This window comes from Dendrobates tinctorius, unplaced genomic scaffold, assembly GCF_039654945.1.
Source record: "Dendrobates tinctorius isolate UK_male_01 unplaced genomic scaffold, ASM3965494v1 ptg000003l, whole genome shotgun sequence".
In the NCBI taxonomy this organism is placed as follows: Eukaryota; Metazoa; Chordata; class Amphibia; order Anura; family Dendrobatidae; genus Dendrobates; species Dendrobates tinctorius.
The window spans coordinates 103,331,593-103,349,488 of NW_027361671.1; the positions used below are offsets into that span (position 1 = coordinate 103,331,593).

Below are 17,896 nucleotides of genomic sequence, written 5' to 3' on the forward strand. Positions count from 1 at the left end.
CTGGCCACACTCCGACTTGTGTGTCTCCTCGCTCAATACATTTGCATTGAGTGTGGCTATGCTCAACTTGTCGGCACGTTACCACATGTATTCAAATACTTGCGGTCACACGCCCAACACTGGAGAATTCTCAGTCTCTGCTTAAAGGGGTTGTCTGGCCTCTACAAGTCTGTGACTGCAGACTTGTGAATCCCTCACATCGCGAGCCCTGTTCTCTTTAAAAGGTGCTTTTGAGTCCCAGCACCCGCATGTCACGCAGCTGTTCAACAGCCGCAACACATGCATGGATTGCCTGTTTGTGGAATTGCGCCATTTGTTATGCTTAAATTGTACCAGAGGTTGAACTACCTCTGGTACAATTTAAGCATAACAAATGGAAAAATGTTAATAGGATATGGACACCTTAGCAGGCTCTTTCTTTTAATTGCTTGTGTTTTTGGTAATGTAGTTTCATTAAAGTGTTTTGCTGTTTTGCCTTCCACATCCTGTTTGTATCACATGGCAAAAAGCATATTGTACAGTGAGCAGTGGCTGAATTCTCCCTCTGCGCCGCCCCATTGACTGAAACCGTGCAGATCGCAAGAGGAAATAAGTTGTTGTTGTTTTGTTTGTTTTTTTTTCTCTCCCAATAGCCGTACGTTCAGTAGGGCAGCTGCAATGCCATTTATCTGCAAAATAACCTCATATCCACAGGTAAACCCCTTTCCAAGGTGACTGATTGCTTTTTAAGTAAATAAAAAAAAAAAAAATGCCCAAAGGCATTGACAATATGATCTGTTGCTCCTAAGCAAGTAACTGGCATTCACTCAGAAATCTTCTATTCTCATTTTTAGGTTTTTATTAAATAATACAGGATACAGGGGATGGTAAGGTGGTAAACTGTGTGGTAAAATACACACGTGTGTGTATAATGTTGCTCAAAAAACAAAGGGAACACTTACTTTGTGTTTAACTCCAAGTCAATCACACACAGTCAGCACAGTGTCCAGAGCATGGGGCAGATACCAGGAGACAGGCCAGTACACAAAGAGACATGGAGGGGGCTGTAGGAGGGCAAACAACATAGCAACAGGACCGCTACCTTCTCCTTTGTTCAAGGAGGAGCAGTGCCAGAGCCACGCAAAATGACCTCCAGCAGACCACTAACATCTATTTGTCTGCTCAAACTGTCAGAAACCGACTCCATGAAGGTGATATGAGGGCCTGACATCCACAAGAGGGTGTTGGGCTTACTGCCCAACACCGTGCAGAGCGATCAGCATTTGAGAAAGAACATCAAGGTTGGCAGATTCAACATTGATGCCCTGTGCTCTTCATAGATGAAAGCAGGTTCACAGTGAGCACATGTGATAGTCTGGAGATGCTGTGAAGAACGTTGAGCTACCTTTCTTCTGATGCATGACAATGCTAGGCCTTGTGGCTGAAGTGTGTCAGCAGTTACTGCATGATGAAGGCTTTGGTGCTATGGACTTGCCTGCTCGCTCCCCAGACCTGAATCCAATCGAGCACATCTGGGACATCATGCCTCGTTGCACCACATACTGTCCAGGAGTTGACTGATGCTTTAATCCAGGTCTGGGAGGTGAACCCTCAGGAGAACATCTGCCGCCTCATCAGGACCATGCCCAGTCGTTTTAGGAAGGTCATACCGACACGTGAAGGCCACACACACTACTGAACATCGTTTCCTTGTCTTGAGGCATCTCAAATGAAGTTGGATCAGCCTATAATTTGATTTTCCACTTTGATTTTGAGTATCATTCCAAATCCAGACCTCCATTGGATATTAATTTTGATTTACATTGACTATTTTTATGTCTTATTGTTCTCAACGGATTCCACTACATAATGAATGAAGATTTGTAACTGGAATATTTCATTCAGTGATATCTAGTATGTGGTATCTAAGTTCCCTTTATTTTTTGGAACATTACATACACTATCTTGGTGATGCATGGTAGGAAGGTGATGTTTATACAATTAAGAGTAAGAGTTAAAAAAAAAAAAAAATCCCTTATAGCTTTTGCAGTGTTCTCAGCTGTTAGTTGGTCTCGTTCATGGAAAGAGCAGTGATTTGCTTACGCACATCCTCTATGGTCCTTGACACTTCAGTAGTTGTAGCTGCTGTATGTACTCTAAACGGTAATAAAAACATCAGTCAGTGACTCCCATCAAAATACCTATGGTAATATGAAAGCTATGTTCACATAAGCTGCATGGAGGTAGACCGGATTCCTATACATCAGTACTACAGAGACAGGAGCTGCATGTGCTGCTATTGGTACCTTTTACTGGCTCTGTATTGTGAAGATATCCAATAGAAGCAATGTGCTATGGAAGAATTCCTCCATGATACTGTGCGCTACATCATAATAGCACTTTCTAAATACTAATTGTAAGACAAGGGTTAATAAAACTGTACCTTCTATAATGTCCCATTATTTCCTTCTTGCTTTTTCCGGAAGCGGAATGATGCAATCGAGCTTTCTTTAAACCTATGTACAGTATAACACATCTCTAAGACACAGTGCAAAGCAACAAACCCACTCACATTTTCATTGTTTTCCAAGCTTAAAGGTGTTCCTATAAACATATATCAGCTATGATCACTGAGGATTTGACTACAAGAACCTCCACATATCATAAAAAAAGGGGTTACCAAGGTCCACTGTTGGGATGGAGCAGTAGTGTACATTTGTGTCAACGGCTCCATTCAAAGTCAATGGGGTTACTGAAGATGGCTACGTAATAATGCTCGGCTCTTACCATCCTTCCTTTTGATAGTGATTGGAGCTATGGTCACATATGCGCACTACAGCCCTGATCTTGTGATGGTGGGGGTCCCAGTGGCATTTTTTTACTTTAGATAACATTTACCACTTGTCCAGGCTTGGGATGAAAGTGTGCAGTCACTCTATGTGACTGCAGACTTCTGGATCCTGAAAGGTGCGAATGCCATTAGTAGTCTCCATTTTACCCAATGGAGAATTTTTTTTCATTCATGCAAGAAAAACAGCGATTAATGCAGTTCTCCCAATTTCTTTTCTTCCTTAATGTAGTTTCTCCTGCCAAGCTTAAATCAACTCTTTTGTACAACCGAGTACTATAACTGTAAATCCTAGTCTTTAAGTTGTTGTTAGGCCTCATTCACATGTCAAAACACAGAACATGTGTCAATCTTTGAATTATACTTTTTCTCTAAGTTCCACTCCTGGCTTTGGCATACAAACACTGATGCAAAAATACAGAGGTGTGAATGAGATCTTGGAAACTGATATCTGCCACAATACAGGCAAAAAAAATTGCATTCATGAAACTCATCAAACCAGCCTAAAATCACAAACCAGTCTTTTGTGCATCTTACAGCTATATTCATACATCTGTGTGCTGTCTACTTTTTTTACTGGACAGCACGTTGACCTTCAGAGTTTCATTGATCATTAGGCACATCCGTTTTAAAAACTGGTCCATGCCCTGGCCCGTGAGACTCAGAGCATGTCATATACTCATCTGCTTGGTGGATCAGACTTGGATATTAAAGTCAATGGGATTACATGTAAACAGATGAAACATGGAAGACATACTATTTCGTTTTTCACTGATTTATTGCTAAACGTAAATGGATAGAGAAAAGTTTAGACAGTCTACTTTAGTTTTTAAAAACAGATGAGAAAAAAATGCAACACGGAAGCAGTATAGATGCCATATGGGAGAAAAAAGGATTCTGGGTACTTACCATAAAATCTTTCTCGGAGCCTTCATTGGGGGACACAGGAGACCATGGGTGTATGCTGCTGACAATAGGCAAAAAATGTTAGCTCCTCCTCAACATGCCACACCCACCAACTGGCATGAACAGGGCCGGCTTCAGTTTTTCGTGAGCCTCGGGCAAAAGAGTCTCAGTGGACCCCTTTAACACACCACGATTTGTGATGCACAGATATGGCAGAGAAATATAGGTATAGTACATTGCCAAAGATTTTGCTATTTCCCAGCCTTACCCCTATGCCAGGCCCTTCACTGGCTTCCTATTGCCCAGAGGCTCCAGTTCAAAACCCTAACCATGGCATACAAAGCCATCCACAACCTGTCTCCATACATCTGTGACATGGTCTCCCGGTACCTACCCACACGCAACCTTCGATCCTCTCAAGATCCTCTCTACTCCCCCCTCATCTCTTCTTCCCACAACCGCATACAAGACATCTCCCGTGCCTCCCCCATACTCTGGAACTCTCTGCCGCAACATATCAGACTCTCACCAACAACGGAAACCTTCAAGAAGAACCTGAAGACCCACCTGTTCCGACAAGCCTACAGCCTGCAATGATCCTCAGTCTACTGAACCACCGCATAACCAGCTCTACCCTCTCCTGGTGTATCCTCACCAATCCCTGTAGGCTGTGAGCCCTCGCCAGCAGGGTCCCCTCTCCTTCTTGCACATGTTTATTGTACTTGTCTATATTTCCCCTTTTCACATGTAAAGCGCTATACAATAAATGGCGCTATATAAATGCATAATAATAATAATCTCACCTCTTACATTAGTCATATCTATTGTAAATTCTATAATGGCTCAGAAACTGAACAGTGTAGTCCTCCATACAGTATTATGGGATATATTATTGCTCCATACAGAATAATGAGCCCCAAATGGTGCTCCATAAAGTATAATGGCCCCAAATATTGCTCCATACAGAATGGACCCCATATACTGCTCCACACAATATAATGAACTCCATATATTGCTCCATACAGAATAATAAGACCCATATATTGCTCCTTACAGAATAATGAGCCCCATATATTGCTCTATACAGTATAATGAACCCCATATACTTCATACACTGCTCCATACAGAATAATGAACCCCATATATTGCTCTACACTGAATAATGAGCCCCACATATTGCTCCATACAAAATAATGAGCCCCATATATTGCTTTATACAGTATAATGAGCCCCATACAGTTTAATGAGCGCTATATATTGCTCCATACAGTATAATTGGCCCCATATATTGCTCCATATATAATGGGCCCAATATATTGCTCCATATATAATGGACCCCATATAATCTTCCATACACAATGGGCCCCATATAATGCTCCATACATAATAGGCCTCACATTGCTGCATACATAATGAGTCGCATTTATTGCTCCATACAGTTATATGATGGGCCCCATATAATACTCCTTAAAAAATGGGCCCCATATATTGCTCCAAACATTAAAAAAACATTAAAAAAAATAAATAATCACCTCTCCTCACAGGTCGCTGTTCTGCTCCGAACTCCTCAGCATCGGTTTCTTCCGGCTCTCTGCACTGTGACTGTTCAGAACTGAGAGCGCACTGTAGTGACGTCATTGTGCCCTCTGGCCTGAACAGTCATAGAGTCAGAAGACACTGAAGGCGCCACAGCTGCAGGGGAAAGGTGAGAAGTAAGTATTGCAAGTACCGATGCAGAGTAAGTGGGGTGGGGGGGTCAACTCGTGAGCACTGGCACCAGGCCACCATAGAGCGCCGGTGTTCCCGACGGCAAGTGCCCCCCAGCCTGCTCGGCACCGGTAGTTGCCTGGGTACGTCAGGTGCTGATGCCAGCCCTAGGCATGAAGCTGATCAGTTAGTGAGAAAGCAGTAGGAGGAGCAACATGAAAAACAACTTCCAACAGGCGCAATACAGGCACAAAAAGGGAGAGTGCTGTGCCCTCTATGAAGGCTCTGAGAAAGGTAAGTACCCAAAATTCTCTTTTCTCTATCTCTTCATTGGTGGACACAGGAGACCATGGGATGTCCAAAAGCAGTTCTACGGATGGGAAAAAAGGAAAAGGAATGCCAAGAACAGGTCTAAGTACAAGCAACTGCTGCTAGCAGACTATTCCTACCTAAACTTGCATCCTCCGAGGCATAGGTATGATCAAGTAGCAACCTTTCAGAGCTGCGACACAGAGACCTGATGATGAACGGCCCAGGAAGCCTTCACTGTAGAGCGAGCCTTGACCCTGGGAGGGGGCAGTCTAGTACTCTATATGCTTCCAGGATGGCAGAGTGGCTCCAAAGAGCTATTGTGACCCTGGAGACCCGAAGTCCTCTGCAGTAGCCCTCTGGAATCACAAACAAGGAGTTGGAGCATCTGAAGGATGTTGTTCTGGAAAGATAAAAGCAAAGAGCTCTAACCAGATCCAATCTGCGGAGGGGACCGTTCTCGAGGATGAACTGGGGATTGACTGAAAGATGGAATGACAATATCTTCGTTAAGATGGAAGGAAGAAACCACCTTAGGGAGAAAGGAGGGAACTGGTCGCAACACCGCTTTGTCCTGATGGAGGACAAAGAAGGGAGAATGGCAAGATAGGGCTGACTGTGAGACGCGCCTGATGGCGATTATCGCCACAGGGAAGGAAACCAAGAAGAGACAAACTTCTCAAGTGGGATCAAAGCAGGAACCCTGAAGGACTTTCAGGATTGGATTGAGGTCACAAGGATCCACAGGAGGATGATATGGAGGATGTGAATGGGCAACTCCCTGCAGGAAGATCCTGACCTGAGAGTGAGAAGCCAGATACCTCTGAAACAGGATTGAAATGGCTAAGATCTGACCCATAAGCAAGCTGAGAGATAGACTAGACTCGAGAATTGACTAGGAAAGCCAGTAGGGAAGGAAGAGAGAAGGCTATAGGGGTTATATGGTTAGCTTCGCACCAGCGAAAGAAGGCTTTCCATGTGTGATGATACTGTAGATGGGAGAAGAAGAGGGTTTCCTCGCCTTAAACTTTAAGTCTGCGGCTTCAACAGCCATGCCGTTAAATTCAGAGACTGAAATCTGGTGGAAGAAAGGACCCTTGGAAAAGAAGGTCTAGACAATCCGTGAGCTTCCAAGGGCATCTGCAAAGAGGTTGACCACTTCTGCATACGAAGCTCTTCTGGGACAGCCGGGAGCCATGAGAATGACTGGTACTCCTTCCATTTTGATTTTATTGATGAGTCTAGGAATCAGCGGTAGGAGTGGAAATAGATATTGATGGTTGAACTGAGTCTATGAGAGAATCAGGGTGAGGGGGTACAGAGACCTGGACAGGAAATGAGTAACCTTGTTTCTCATTCTGGATGTCATCAAATTGATGTGGAGTGTGCCTGCCCCATCTTTGACAGATCTGTCTGAAAACCAATGAGTTCATGGAACTCGGAGGCCAAGTTGTCCGCCCCGGGAATGTGCATTGCAGATATTGCTGGCACTCTGTGTTTGGCACATGGCTGAATTCAAAATACTTCTGCCATGACTGATCCACTTCAGATCCCGCCCTAGTGATTGATGTGTGCAATGGCTGTGGCATTGTCGGACTGGAAGCAGTCATTCTAGAAGGTCCTGCCAGTGCAGGATTGTGAGATACATTGCCCTGAGTTCCAAGATGTTGATGGGAAGTGAGGATTCCTGAGCTTTCCAGCAGCTTTGGACTGTGAACTGATTAAACACTGCTCCCCACCCTAGTAGACTGGTGTCCATTGTCACAATCTGCCAGTTTAACGGAAGAAATGAGCTCCCATTGCCAAAGAGGGGAAAGAAATGCAACCAGGTATGTCTTACAGAGGAAGGAGGATGGGATAAACCTAGGATCAGATCTCCTTGTCCCGAAACAATATAAGTTGAAGGGGGTAAGGAAACCTTTCCTCGAGGAGAAAAAATATGGCGCCTGCTGTATCGAAAAGCATGCCTAGGAAGACTAGGTGTTGGACCGGGATCAGAGATGACTTTGCCCTGTTGATGAGCCAGCCCGAATAAGAAAGAATGTAGAGAGTAAGCTGAAGACTCTTGCAGCAGTCCCAATAGGACACAACATTGATTAGAAGGTTATCCAGGTAGGGAATAACTAGAATCATGGAATGTTAGAGTTGGAAGGGACATCAAAGGTCATCATGTCCAAACCCGTACTCAATGCAGCGCAGGATTCACTCAACCATCTCAGACAGATGTCTGTCCAGCCTCTGTTTGAAGACTTCCTTTGAAAAAGATCTCACTACTTCTCGTGGCAGCCTGATCCACTTATTGGTCACCCTCACTGTTAAATATTTTTTTTAATATCTAATCTGTATCTTATCTCTTTCAGTTTCATTCCATTGCTTCTCGTGTTTCCATGTGCAAATGAGAATAAGGATGATCCCTCTACATTGGGACTTCCCTTCAGATATTTGTAGATGGCTACTAAGTCTCCTCTTAGCCTTCTTTTTTGCAATCTAAAGACTAGGACGGCCGCCATGACCTTGAAGACCCTGGGGGGTGGAGACTAGACTGAAGAGGAGTGCTGTGAATTGGGAGTCAAAATCCTATACTGCGAAGCAAAGAAATCTTTGATGTGATGCGCACATTGGAATGTGAAGGTAGGCATCTTGAATGTCCAATGAACAGAGGAACTCCACGGATTCCATGTAGGCTATCACCGAATGGAGGGACCCCATCCTGAAAAGGCGAAGACGCTCTTGCCTGTTCAGGAGTATGATTTCCAGGATAGGATGGAACCGTCCTTTTTTGGAACCACAAAAAAGTTTGAAAAGAAACCGGAAAATTATTCTGGAGAGGGAACGAGAATGATGGCGCCTAACTGGAGGAGGGAGGAGATGGCCTGAAAAAAAAACGGGAACTAGTGAGGGATTGCTTGGGAACTGGGACTCAAAAAAGCGATAATGGCGAAAAGATGAAAATTCTATTTTGTAACCGGTGGAGACAACCTCACTGACCCATGTGTCCTCGACTATAGAGGGACACGTGCCCCTAAATAAAAGAAGACGTTCACCAACCCTGGGGACAGTCCACAGGTGTGACCGACCCATCAGAAGAAAATCTGTTTGGATCAGGAGGGCTTGCTTTGTCGAACACATGGCTGCCAGGAAGGAGCCAGCTTAAACAAAGTCTCGTCTTCTCCTGGTCGGCAGCGGACCAGTTCTGATGGTTGGGTATTCCTGATGATGAAAATTGACAAAAGTAGCGAAATTATAGGGTACACTTCCTACCAGGGGGACGCCTGGGTCTGTGTTGGGGAAGAGAGGTACTCTTCCCTTCAGTAGCATCTGAGATGACCTGATCCAGTCTGGTTCCGAACAGACAAGAGTCCTGGAAGGGGAGGCTGGGGAGAAATTCCTTAGAGTCCGAGTTTGCGCTCCACACCTTGAGCTGTTGGACTCCGCGTATGGCCATGATGTTGTTGAAACCCAGGTGGAGGCAAAGGCGGAGCACATGGTTGTTCCCCCGGCTTTGAATGCAGACTTGGCCAGAGATTCAATATGTCTGTTGGTAGGGTCCTTGAGGGAGGCGCCATCATAAAGAGGGAGAATCGTGTTGGAGAACAGCCAGGATACCGGAAGGTCCACAACACGTGACTCAGCCCAAGATTTGAGCAGGTCGGAAGAATACAAAATATCTCCTTAAATAAAACATTTTTCTGGATTCTCCTACTCTTTGGAGAATACTTGTCAAACTCCTTATGGTTGGAAAACATCCGGGGATGGCGTTCCACCTTCTTTAAGGATACTGTCGGCTCCGTGGTAAGGGAGTCCTGTTCCTTGACATTGGGAGTCTGATTGATGGCTAATATCAAACTATTCATCAAGTCCCGAATCTTGGAAGCTTGGTCAGAATCGAGGTCCGATTCCATCACGGTGTGGCGGTGGGACCCAAGGGATTTCAAGGGGCTCAGGAGAGGAGAAGCGTGAGACAGAGGGCATCCTGGAGGATGTGAAGGGCGAAGAAGACCCAGAATAGGTGAAATGCTTCTGTTTCTTTTATCTTAAACGCGATCCACCATGATGGAGCAAATACGAGTTAAATCTGATCTGTCCCGTTCGGAGCACCAGGGGAGGCTGCTAGGACAGGCAGACCCACAATGACTGTAACAGGGGTTTGGGAAACCTTGGTTAGGTTAGCGATAGATTGTGATAGACCGTCAGACCACTCAGGGGGAAAGAGTGTGCTCTCGTCCCGGACAGGGGGAGGCTCCTGAGAGATCTGCATCCTGGAAGGGTTGGATAGAGGGCCGTATGTTGACCTGAGGGCAATTTTTTCTTGCAGGAGAAGCAAGAAAAGTGGAAAATAAGAGGGGGATGGGCATTAGCGAGTATTCCTAATATTAGACATAGAGGAAAGTACCAAGGAAGGACTGCTGAGGAGTGCCGGTGAGCCTGTGTGCCACAAGGACAGAGCCAACCTGGTCCTGAAGAAACGGTCTGTGAGGAAGCTGCCAGCAGGGAAGAGGAGATGTTGGTCGGCATTGAGCATGGCAATGGTGCTGAAGAGGAGAGGAGGGGACAGAATCCGGGAGCGTGCGCAAGGAATACATGCCAAGCACTGCACCCGTTATGAACAAGCCATCTGAATGTTTTCCAGGCAGAGCCAAAGGTAAAGAAGTGCGATGAAGCCCATGTTGGGCTGAAAGAGTAAGGTGGGAGTGGCTAGAGGGAAGTAGGAAGCTGGGGCCTGAATTTGACAACCTGGCTTGTGTCAAGCAGTGACTGGTGTCACAGTTAGGCTTCGCAGTGTGTTCTCCCCAGGATGCGCACGGAGGCCATGAGAGTGCATTGCAGTCACAAGCGTAGCTGTGATTGCAATACAGACTAAAAATAAGTGTTAAGCCCCCGTAACACAAAGCGATCTCGCTAGCGAGATCGCTGCTGAGTCACAAGTTTTGTGACTCACCAGCGAGATCGCTGTGTGTGACATCTATCAGCGACCGGCCCCCCTACCGGGTATCGCTGATCGTGCTCGAATGACTTTTTTTGATCGTTGGTCTCCCGCTGGCCAGCACACATTGCTGCGTGTGGCAGGCGGGAGAGCAACGATCAGCGAGCTCCCAGCTCGTATCCAAGGTAAACAGAGGGTTTCTAAGCGCTGCGCTTAGGAACCCACTGTTTACCTTGGTTACCAGCTCCCTGTACCAGCGCACTGGTATCTAAGGTACATAGCGACGCCTGCGCTCGTCGCCGCTGGTGCTGATCGCTGGTGAAGTTGCCTGTTTGGCAGCTCACCAGCGATCATGTAGCGACACACCAGCGATCCTGACAAATTCATATAGTTGTCGGGATCGCTGGTGAGTCGCTATGTGTGACGGGGCCCTTAGTCTTGGGCATGCTAGTGTCCAAGGCAGATTTAAGGGAACACAAAAACATTTTTTTTTTCTATTTGTGAGATTTAAGGGAAACCTGCTCTGGGGTTTTTGTATTTTGAAACAGACTGCAGGATGGTAGTCTTGCAGTCCATTTCATTTCAGGCCCAGGTTTTCCATGTGGCTGAAGGGTGTGGGTGTTTGGAGGAGTACAGAGCAGTAGGCTCTGCAGCGCTCCACCTGTGTGAAGCAACACATGCCAGTGAAGCCAAACAGCCAGGAGAGCTGAGACGCCTGGCACCCACAGCTTGGTCTCGGAGGTGGATGTCTTGTGCCCGGCGGTGAAGCGGAGGTAGACGGTCCTGTGCCCGAAGGAGGACTAGCGTGTTTAGTGACTGTAATCTGAAGGATATCGTGTACTGTGGAAAGCTGTGAGTAAAAATACATTAACACGGCGGTGCAATAGCCCACGGCAACAGGTCATAAAGGTGGATCGGGGTGTTTAGTGACTGTGTAATCCAGAGAATATATGCCCGGCTGCAATCCAGAGGATACTGGGTACTATGTAGTGCTGTGAACTGAACATTAATACTATGCACGTGTGTGAATTGGACATTAATGCCGTGAAGTAACCGCATTAAAGAGACTTTGTGTTGGAACTTTGCTGGGTCACAGCCTCATCACTGCATAAGTGTGCTACCACTGCACTACACTGGTGAATTGATCCGAAGGAGAGGGAGCCATGAGGAATACCCCTGTACCGACTAAGATGATTGTGATCGCCGCACTAGGGAAAGAAGTAGGGATCACTAGATGGTGAGGTTCCAGTAATCCTACATAACAGATAGTAATGTGCCCCAGGGACTAATTATGTCCATCTTTGACAAAGATCACGGATGTGAAACGCGTCGCTTGTCATCTTCTTGTCATCCGATCCTTCCCGGGGCAGTCATGTTTTAATTTAAGAATTCTTCAATAAAGGATTTGCATTTTATTCAAGGAGCTGGAACATTGCTATTTTTCTACTGGATCATTTACGTCTGACCAGGACGGAGTTCCGTGCACCTGCCATGAATCATTGGTGAGCTGGCTTTTTTCCTTACATTATAGCAAAATCAGGAGTGGAAGAATCCGAAGAAAGTATAATGGAAACATGTTACCACTTCTGTATTTATCAACCACTCCTGGTTTTGGTCTACAAATACTGATGTAAAATACTCACCAAATACTGAATGTGGAAAATCCCTCTTTAGGCTACATTCCCACAATGAGCTTTTGGTGAGTTTTTGATGTTGCAGATTTTCTTCACCATTTCTACACCCATTAAATAAAATAGGTTACTTGCATGCTTTTGGAAATACAAAGCGTAAAAGACTCATCATGGGAACGTAGCCCAAAAAATGCAGTGCATACTGAACACAGAAATATACTGCAATTACAATTCTCTTTTTTATTGAAAAAGCACTTTGCTACATTTTCCATTTTGGCAAAAATATAACTGCAGATATAAAAAAACAAAATATAAGTAAAACAATTTCATTCATCATCATGGATAGGATACAGAGGTAACAACAAAGTACATCCAACTTGATAGGAAACCATACAAAAAATGCAAGAATCCGAGCATGAATATGAAATATTGCTATAGGAATATATCAATATATCATCAGACCAAACTCCATCTGCCTACCCACAATAAACAACCCTGAGCTGCAGAATGACGAAACTACATTGGGTTTCTGAAATTAGTCTACTCATCTAAGATTTGTGTTGGGAGTAGTGATGAGCGAATGTGCGCAGATAAGATGTTATCAGAGCATGCTTGGCGGTTATCCTAGTATCTTAGGCGTGCTCAGATAATACTGTACAGTATGTTCAAGTCCCTGTGGCTGAATGATTCGCGGATTTTAGACAGCCGCAACACATGTGGGGACTACCTAACAAACAGTAATATAGTAATTACACATATGGTTAAAAAGGGAAGATTTTCAAGCTAAGTTGTTGATAACAGTAGAAATAAACAATTTATAGAAATTTCCTTACATTCCATATTAACTGTGTATGTTAAGTATAATTGGATAAAAACATTTGTGTTTTAAGACGTCGTACCACATTGTATCTGTGAACGCAGATGTTTCTCAGTCAGGGCTCTCATGTTGCTTGTGCTGTAGATTTTGGCAATGCTGCATAAATATCGTTTTTGGCCCAAAGTAAGGTCTGCATGCTAAAATACAAAATGTACATGAAAAAAAATTTGCACCGATTAGTGGTTAACTTCATAGAGTTGTGATATTTATCTACAATATTATCTACAAGCCAACACTGCAGCTTGATATCCTCACTCCAGATGCCTCACTGGTTTTGGTGGAATGGACCAACCATCTAATGTATATCGGGGGGCCTTCTGACTTTCCCAGTTGGGGTGAAAAAATGATTGGTCAGTTGGAATTTCAACGGCTCATCCTTTGTTTTCAGGGGGAGATAAGCCACAGCAAGTGGAGTCTGATAGCACCGTTCTCCACTATCCCCGTTGAAAACACAAGACCACTCAGCCAAGGCATACTTCTGCAGAAGCAATTGTAGGGTGTATTGTCTGGGTATAAATCTTATGCAATAAGCCTCAATATGAAACAAGAGGAATGTGGAGGTACAAAACGGCCCTACAGGATTTTATACACCTCATATTATCACCTCAGAAAACTTTGACCCTAAGACCCCTTTCCATTCCCATCTCCAAAACCCCCACCCTCCTCAAAATCCACATTAGATAACCCCTACATTTTACTTTATTGTTTCTGCTATTTGTACACTAAAGTACCGCAAGTAAAAAAGACTCTACCTTCAGATATGCTTCATTCTTCATAGTCCTTGGAATTTTGATGGTTTTAACCTGCTGTCTTAAAGGAACACTCTGCAGTCTGCATCCTTTCTGTGGTTCCTTTGAATTCATATTAGCAGGCGTTCCTTTAAAAAAATTGAAAAAAATTCTTCCACTACAATCTTTAATACAGTAATTCTGCACATAAAGTTTACAGAGTTCACAGAAAAACCTATTTGCCATAAGAAGGAGATTCCCTTTGGATGTCCTAGAGGAAAACTGATTGAAGCTGCTTAAAACCAATCTACGGTAATACCCTCACTGCAAATATTAAAAGTTAGTCCAGTTGCCCCACTGCAATGAGAGGAATCCCCTGTCATTTATTTAATCGTTATAACTCTCCCAAAATTAAGGTATTATAAGAAAAAAACATTATTTAAATCAGGCTTTTATTAGTAACATGTTTTTTATTAATCTGAAACATAAAAAAATCTAAGGAGTCAGAATAAGCTGACAATTTCATGTAGCTCGCTTGTCATCTTCGCTGTATAGACTGGGGCAGTATGAACACAGTCCTGTTATTATCATAAAAAGGGGTTTCCTGTGTTTTTTTGTCTTTTTTTGTTAAGTCAGTTATGGAAGGGAAGATAAAAAAGGCATGCTTACCCGGGAAACCTGCCCTTCCCTACAACTGTCTCTGCCAGACTCGAAGAGATGACATTGCGACTACCATTCACCTGACCCTGCAGCCAATCACTGGACAGGTGGTTATGATGTCATCTTTACTGGTCCAGGAGCAATGATTGGAGCAGCAGTGCTGGAGCGGAGGACAGATTCCTTGGACAAGTATGCTTTCTTTGTTTATTTTTTAAGCATCCCAACTCTCTATTGTATTGCTGGAGATCTAGATAAGGCAAGATAGTATCACTACAGTATTTACAAACAAACAGATGATTGTGGTCAGTCCTAAGGTCTGTTATTGGCTGCAGCGGTCACTTGCACATGTATGGCATGTCATCACTGCAGGAACTAAGCAGACCAGGGACCATAAGGCTGTGTGCACACGCTGCGGATTCACCTGCGGGTTTTTCCGCGCGGATCCGCAGGTAAAACCGCAGGTAAAGTGGCCTGCGATTTTCCTGCGGATTAGCCTGCGGTTTTACACCTCTACTATGTTAAAGGTGTGAAACCGCTGCGGAATCCGCACAAAGAATTGACATGCTGCGGTTTGTAAACCGCAGCAAAACCACGTGGAAAAACCGCAACGTGAGCACAGCGGATTTGAAATGCCATAGGCTAACATGGTACTGTACCATGTCTGCGGAACTACTGCATTTCCGCAGGGCCAAAAACGCTGCAGAAACGCAGCAGAGTCCGCAACGTGTGCACATAGCCTAAGAGTGACAGCCAGAGAAAGTGGGCAAGTATAAATTAATTATTTATATTATATTAATTCTTCCTCGTGGACAATTTATTTTTAAATAGAAGAAAACCTCTTTAGGGCATGTAAATTAATTAAAGAAGTAACTTTGGTAGTTAACGTGGAAGGAAACCGACCAGCCACATTTTTGGTAGGTAACCAGACATAGTGCAGGACGTGGTAGTGTGCAACAGTTGCAAGGATACCTGGTTTGTTTGCAATCTGTTGCTCCTCACCAGCAAAATTTGTCTTTTTATTCGTATGCAAATTAGACTTCAAATGCACTTGGGATGTAATGATGCACTTGCAGTCCATAGCTCCTTTCAATTCTTCCCACCCGGCGCCGTGCTTTGCTACTTGACAGTGGAGACATAGTGTTTAATTCTTCACTTTCCTGATTTGTCAATTATCTTTGGTTGTTTTGTGACTTTTTAGGGCAAAAAGATAAACATTTTGCAAAATGGTGCAAAAATTGCACAGGGATTTCAAGTGTACATAAAATATCTCTGGGACAGGGACTGGAGGATACTAGCAAAACAATTTTGCACCTTTTCGAAAAGTCACAATTAATTAATAGAAAACTTCTGGAAACCTTACACGTCATGTAAAGTAGCAAATTTAAAAAAAAAATGGCAAACACATTTAGAAAAGGTTTCATAAAAGTCACAAATGGAAAGATGAATATAGTGCAAACAAAAAAGGTAGAAATATGCTAAAAACTCAACAAGTGCAGTAATGAATTGGAGCCAAAGTCTCTGCTATATTACATCACCTTTGTCTCTGGTTGAAATATCTCACCCACGCAGAGCTTTTCTTTTGGCTGATGCATGTAAAATATGTTACTATGTGTTGCTCAAATCCTTATCTCATACTGCGCATGCCCCAGCCAATTTCATCCAAAGGGACGAGTGATGTTTTCCAGCTGAGACTCTCTCTACACTGTCATTCCATCAGCAGATCGCGCGCCACTGGGAGAGGAGAAGTGAAGAGGTACTATGGACGGCAGGTGCAGAGATACCTTCCCAATGCACCTGCAGTATAACTTGTATATGAATTTTGTTGCAATTGTTGCACACCGTCCTATCCTGCACCACCTCTGATTGTCCACCAATAATGTTGCTGCCGTTTCCCTTTATCAGTGAGCTCAGCTTTTGTGTACTTGACTCATCCATGTATTACAAGGAAAACCACATAGACAAAAGATGTCTGGCTGGTCACAGCTTTCACCAGTTAAATAAGTAACTACCAAAGTGGCTTGTATCTGGGAAGGAAAAGTCATTAATAGGACAGAAATCTGATCTCACACTCACCTTCTTCAAGATCCTTGTGACTAATAGCCATGGTCCTGAAAAAAAAAAGATGTAACTGTGTGTAAAGAATATAATATAGTACATAAGAATATATACTATAGCAATATAATATATAGTATATAACATACAGAATAATATATACTATATAATATACATTATAACAATCTATAGTATATAATATACAGTATAACAACAGAATATATAATATACAGTATAACAATATAATATATTGCATATCATATATTAACATACATTATAGCAATATAATACTGTATGTAGTATAGAACATACAGAATAATAATATATAATATACATTATAACAGAATGTATAATATACAGTATAACAATTTAATACACAGTAAATAATATACAGTATAACAATATAATATATTAACCAGACAGGCCTAAATGCATCTGCACTAATCCAGGGTGCAGTGGACCCAAGTAAAATGGCAGCTGCACAGGTGCATAAATACCAAATGAAACAGCCAGCCTACATTCAGGGATTGGCCGTGTGGTACACCAGTGCAGAAGAAATAATCCGCATGTGGCAGCGTTCACACAGGAAAAGCAGGGCTTCTGGTTCACAACCTCTTAGCAACACCATATAGGGGGGCTGCCCAGTGCCAACTAGAATGCATCCCGTGTGAACAGAGGCCACAAGTTTGCAGAAACATTTGGGCCCAACTGCACCCTGAAAGAAATATAAAACCCATCACTTGGGTTACTGGGTATTTCAATATGGCGGCTGGCGTACTTCCGGTCGATGCAGTGGATTGTGGGATTCGAGGACCTCCAGACGGAAGTGGATGACGGACCATTTAAGGCAATTATATATATAGATAGTATATAGCTTACAGTATAAGATCATTTAGAATATAGCAATATAATATATAGTATAACAATATAATAATATAACATATAAGAATATAATAATAATATGCTAATATGCCGGATAACAATATAATATACAGATATAGTATGGCTCTCAGCATCATGCATGCACACTGACCTTACAGTGACCTTCTTTTGGTCCAGCTCTGCTGGCATCTTCTTCCTCTTAGAGGCAGGGGCGCTGCAGGCTGCGTGTCCCTCCATCTTCTCGAGCTGCCTCTCCCAGGTACCAGCCTTCTAGGAACATGCCCGGTCTCCATGGTGACACGCACACTGTGGGATTCACATCTGTCGCCTCCTTGGATGCTCTTGGAGACAGAAGTCAATAAGTGCAGCGCATGCGCAGACATTACAGCTCTG

General features: G+C 43.7%; 1 protein-coding gene across 1 annotated transcript; it reads right to left on the bottom strand.

Annotated features, from left to right (window-relative positions):
- Positions 1-815: 815 nt before the first annotated feature.
- On the bottom strand, positions 816-17,877 carry FAM216A (family with sequence similarity 216 member A). The gene is made up of 6 exons (XM_073565539.1): positions 17,655-17,877; positions 16,643-16,677; positions 13,934-14,058; positions 13,204-13,318; positions 2,423-2,495; positions 816-2,135 (listed from the first exon to the last, which is right to left on the bottom strand). Exons 1-6 carry the CDS (start codon positions 17,738-17,740, stop codon positions 2,042-2,044), a joined length of 528 nt encoding a protein of 175 aa, XP_073421640.1. The 5' UTR covers positions 17,741-17,877; the 3' UTR covers positions 816-2,041.
- Between the last annotated feature and the right edge of the window lie 19 nt (positions 17,878-17,896).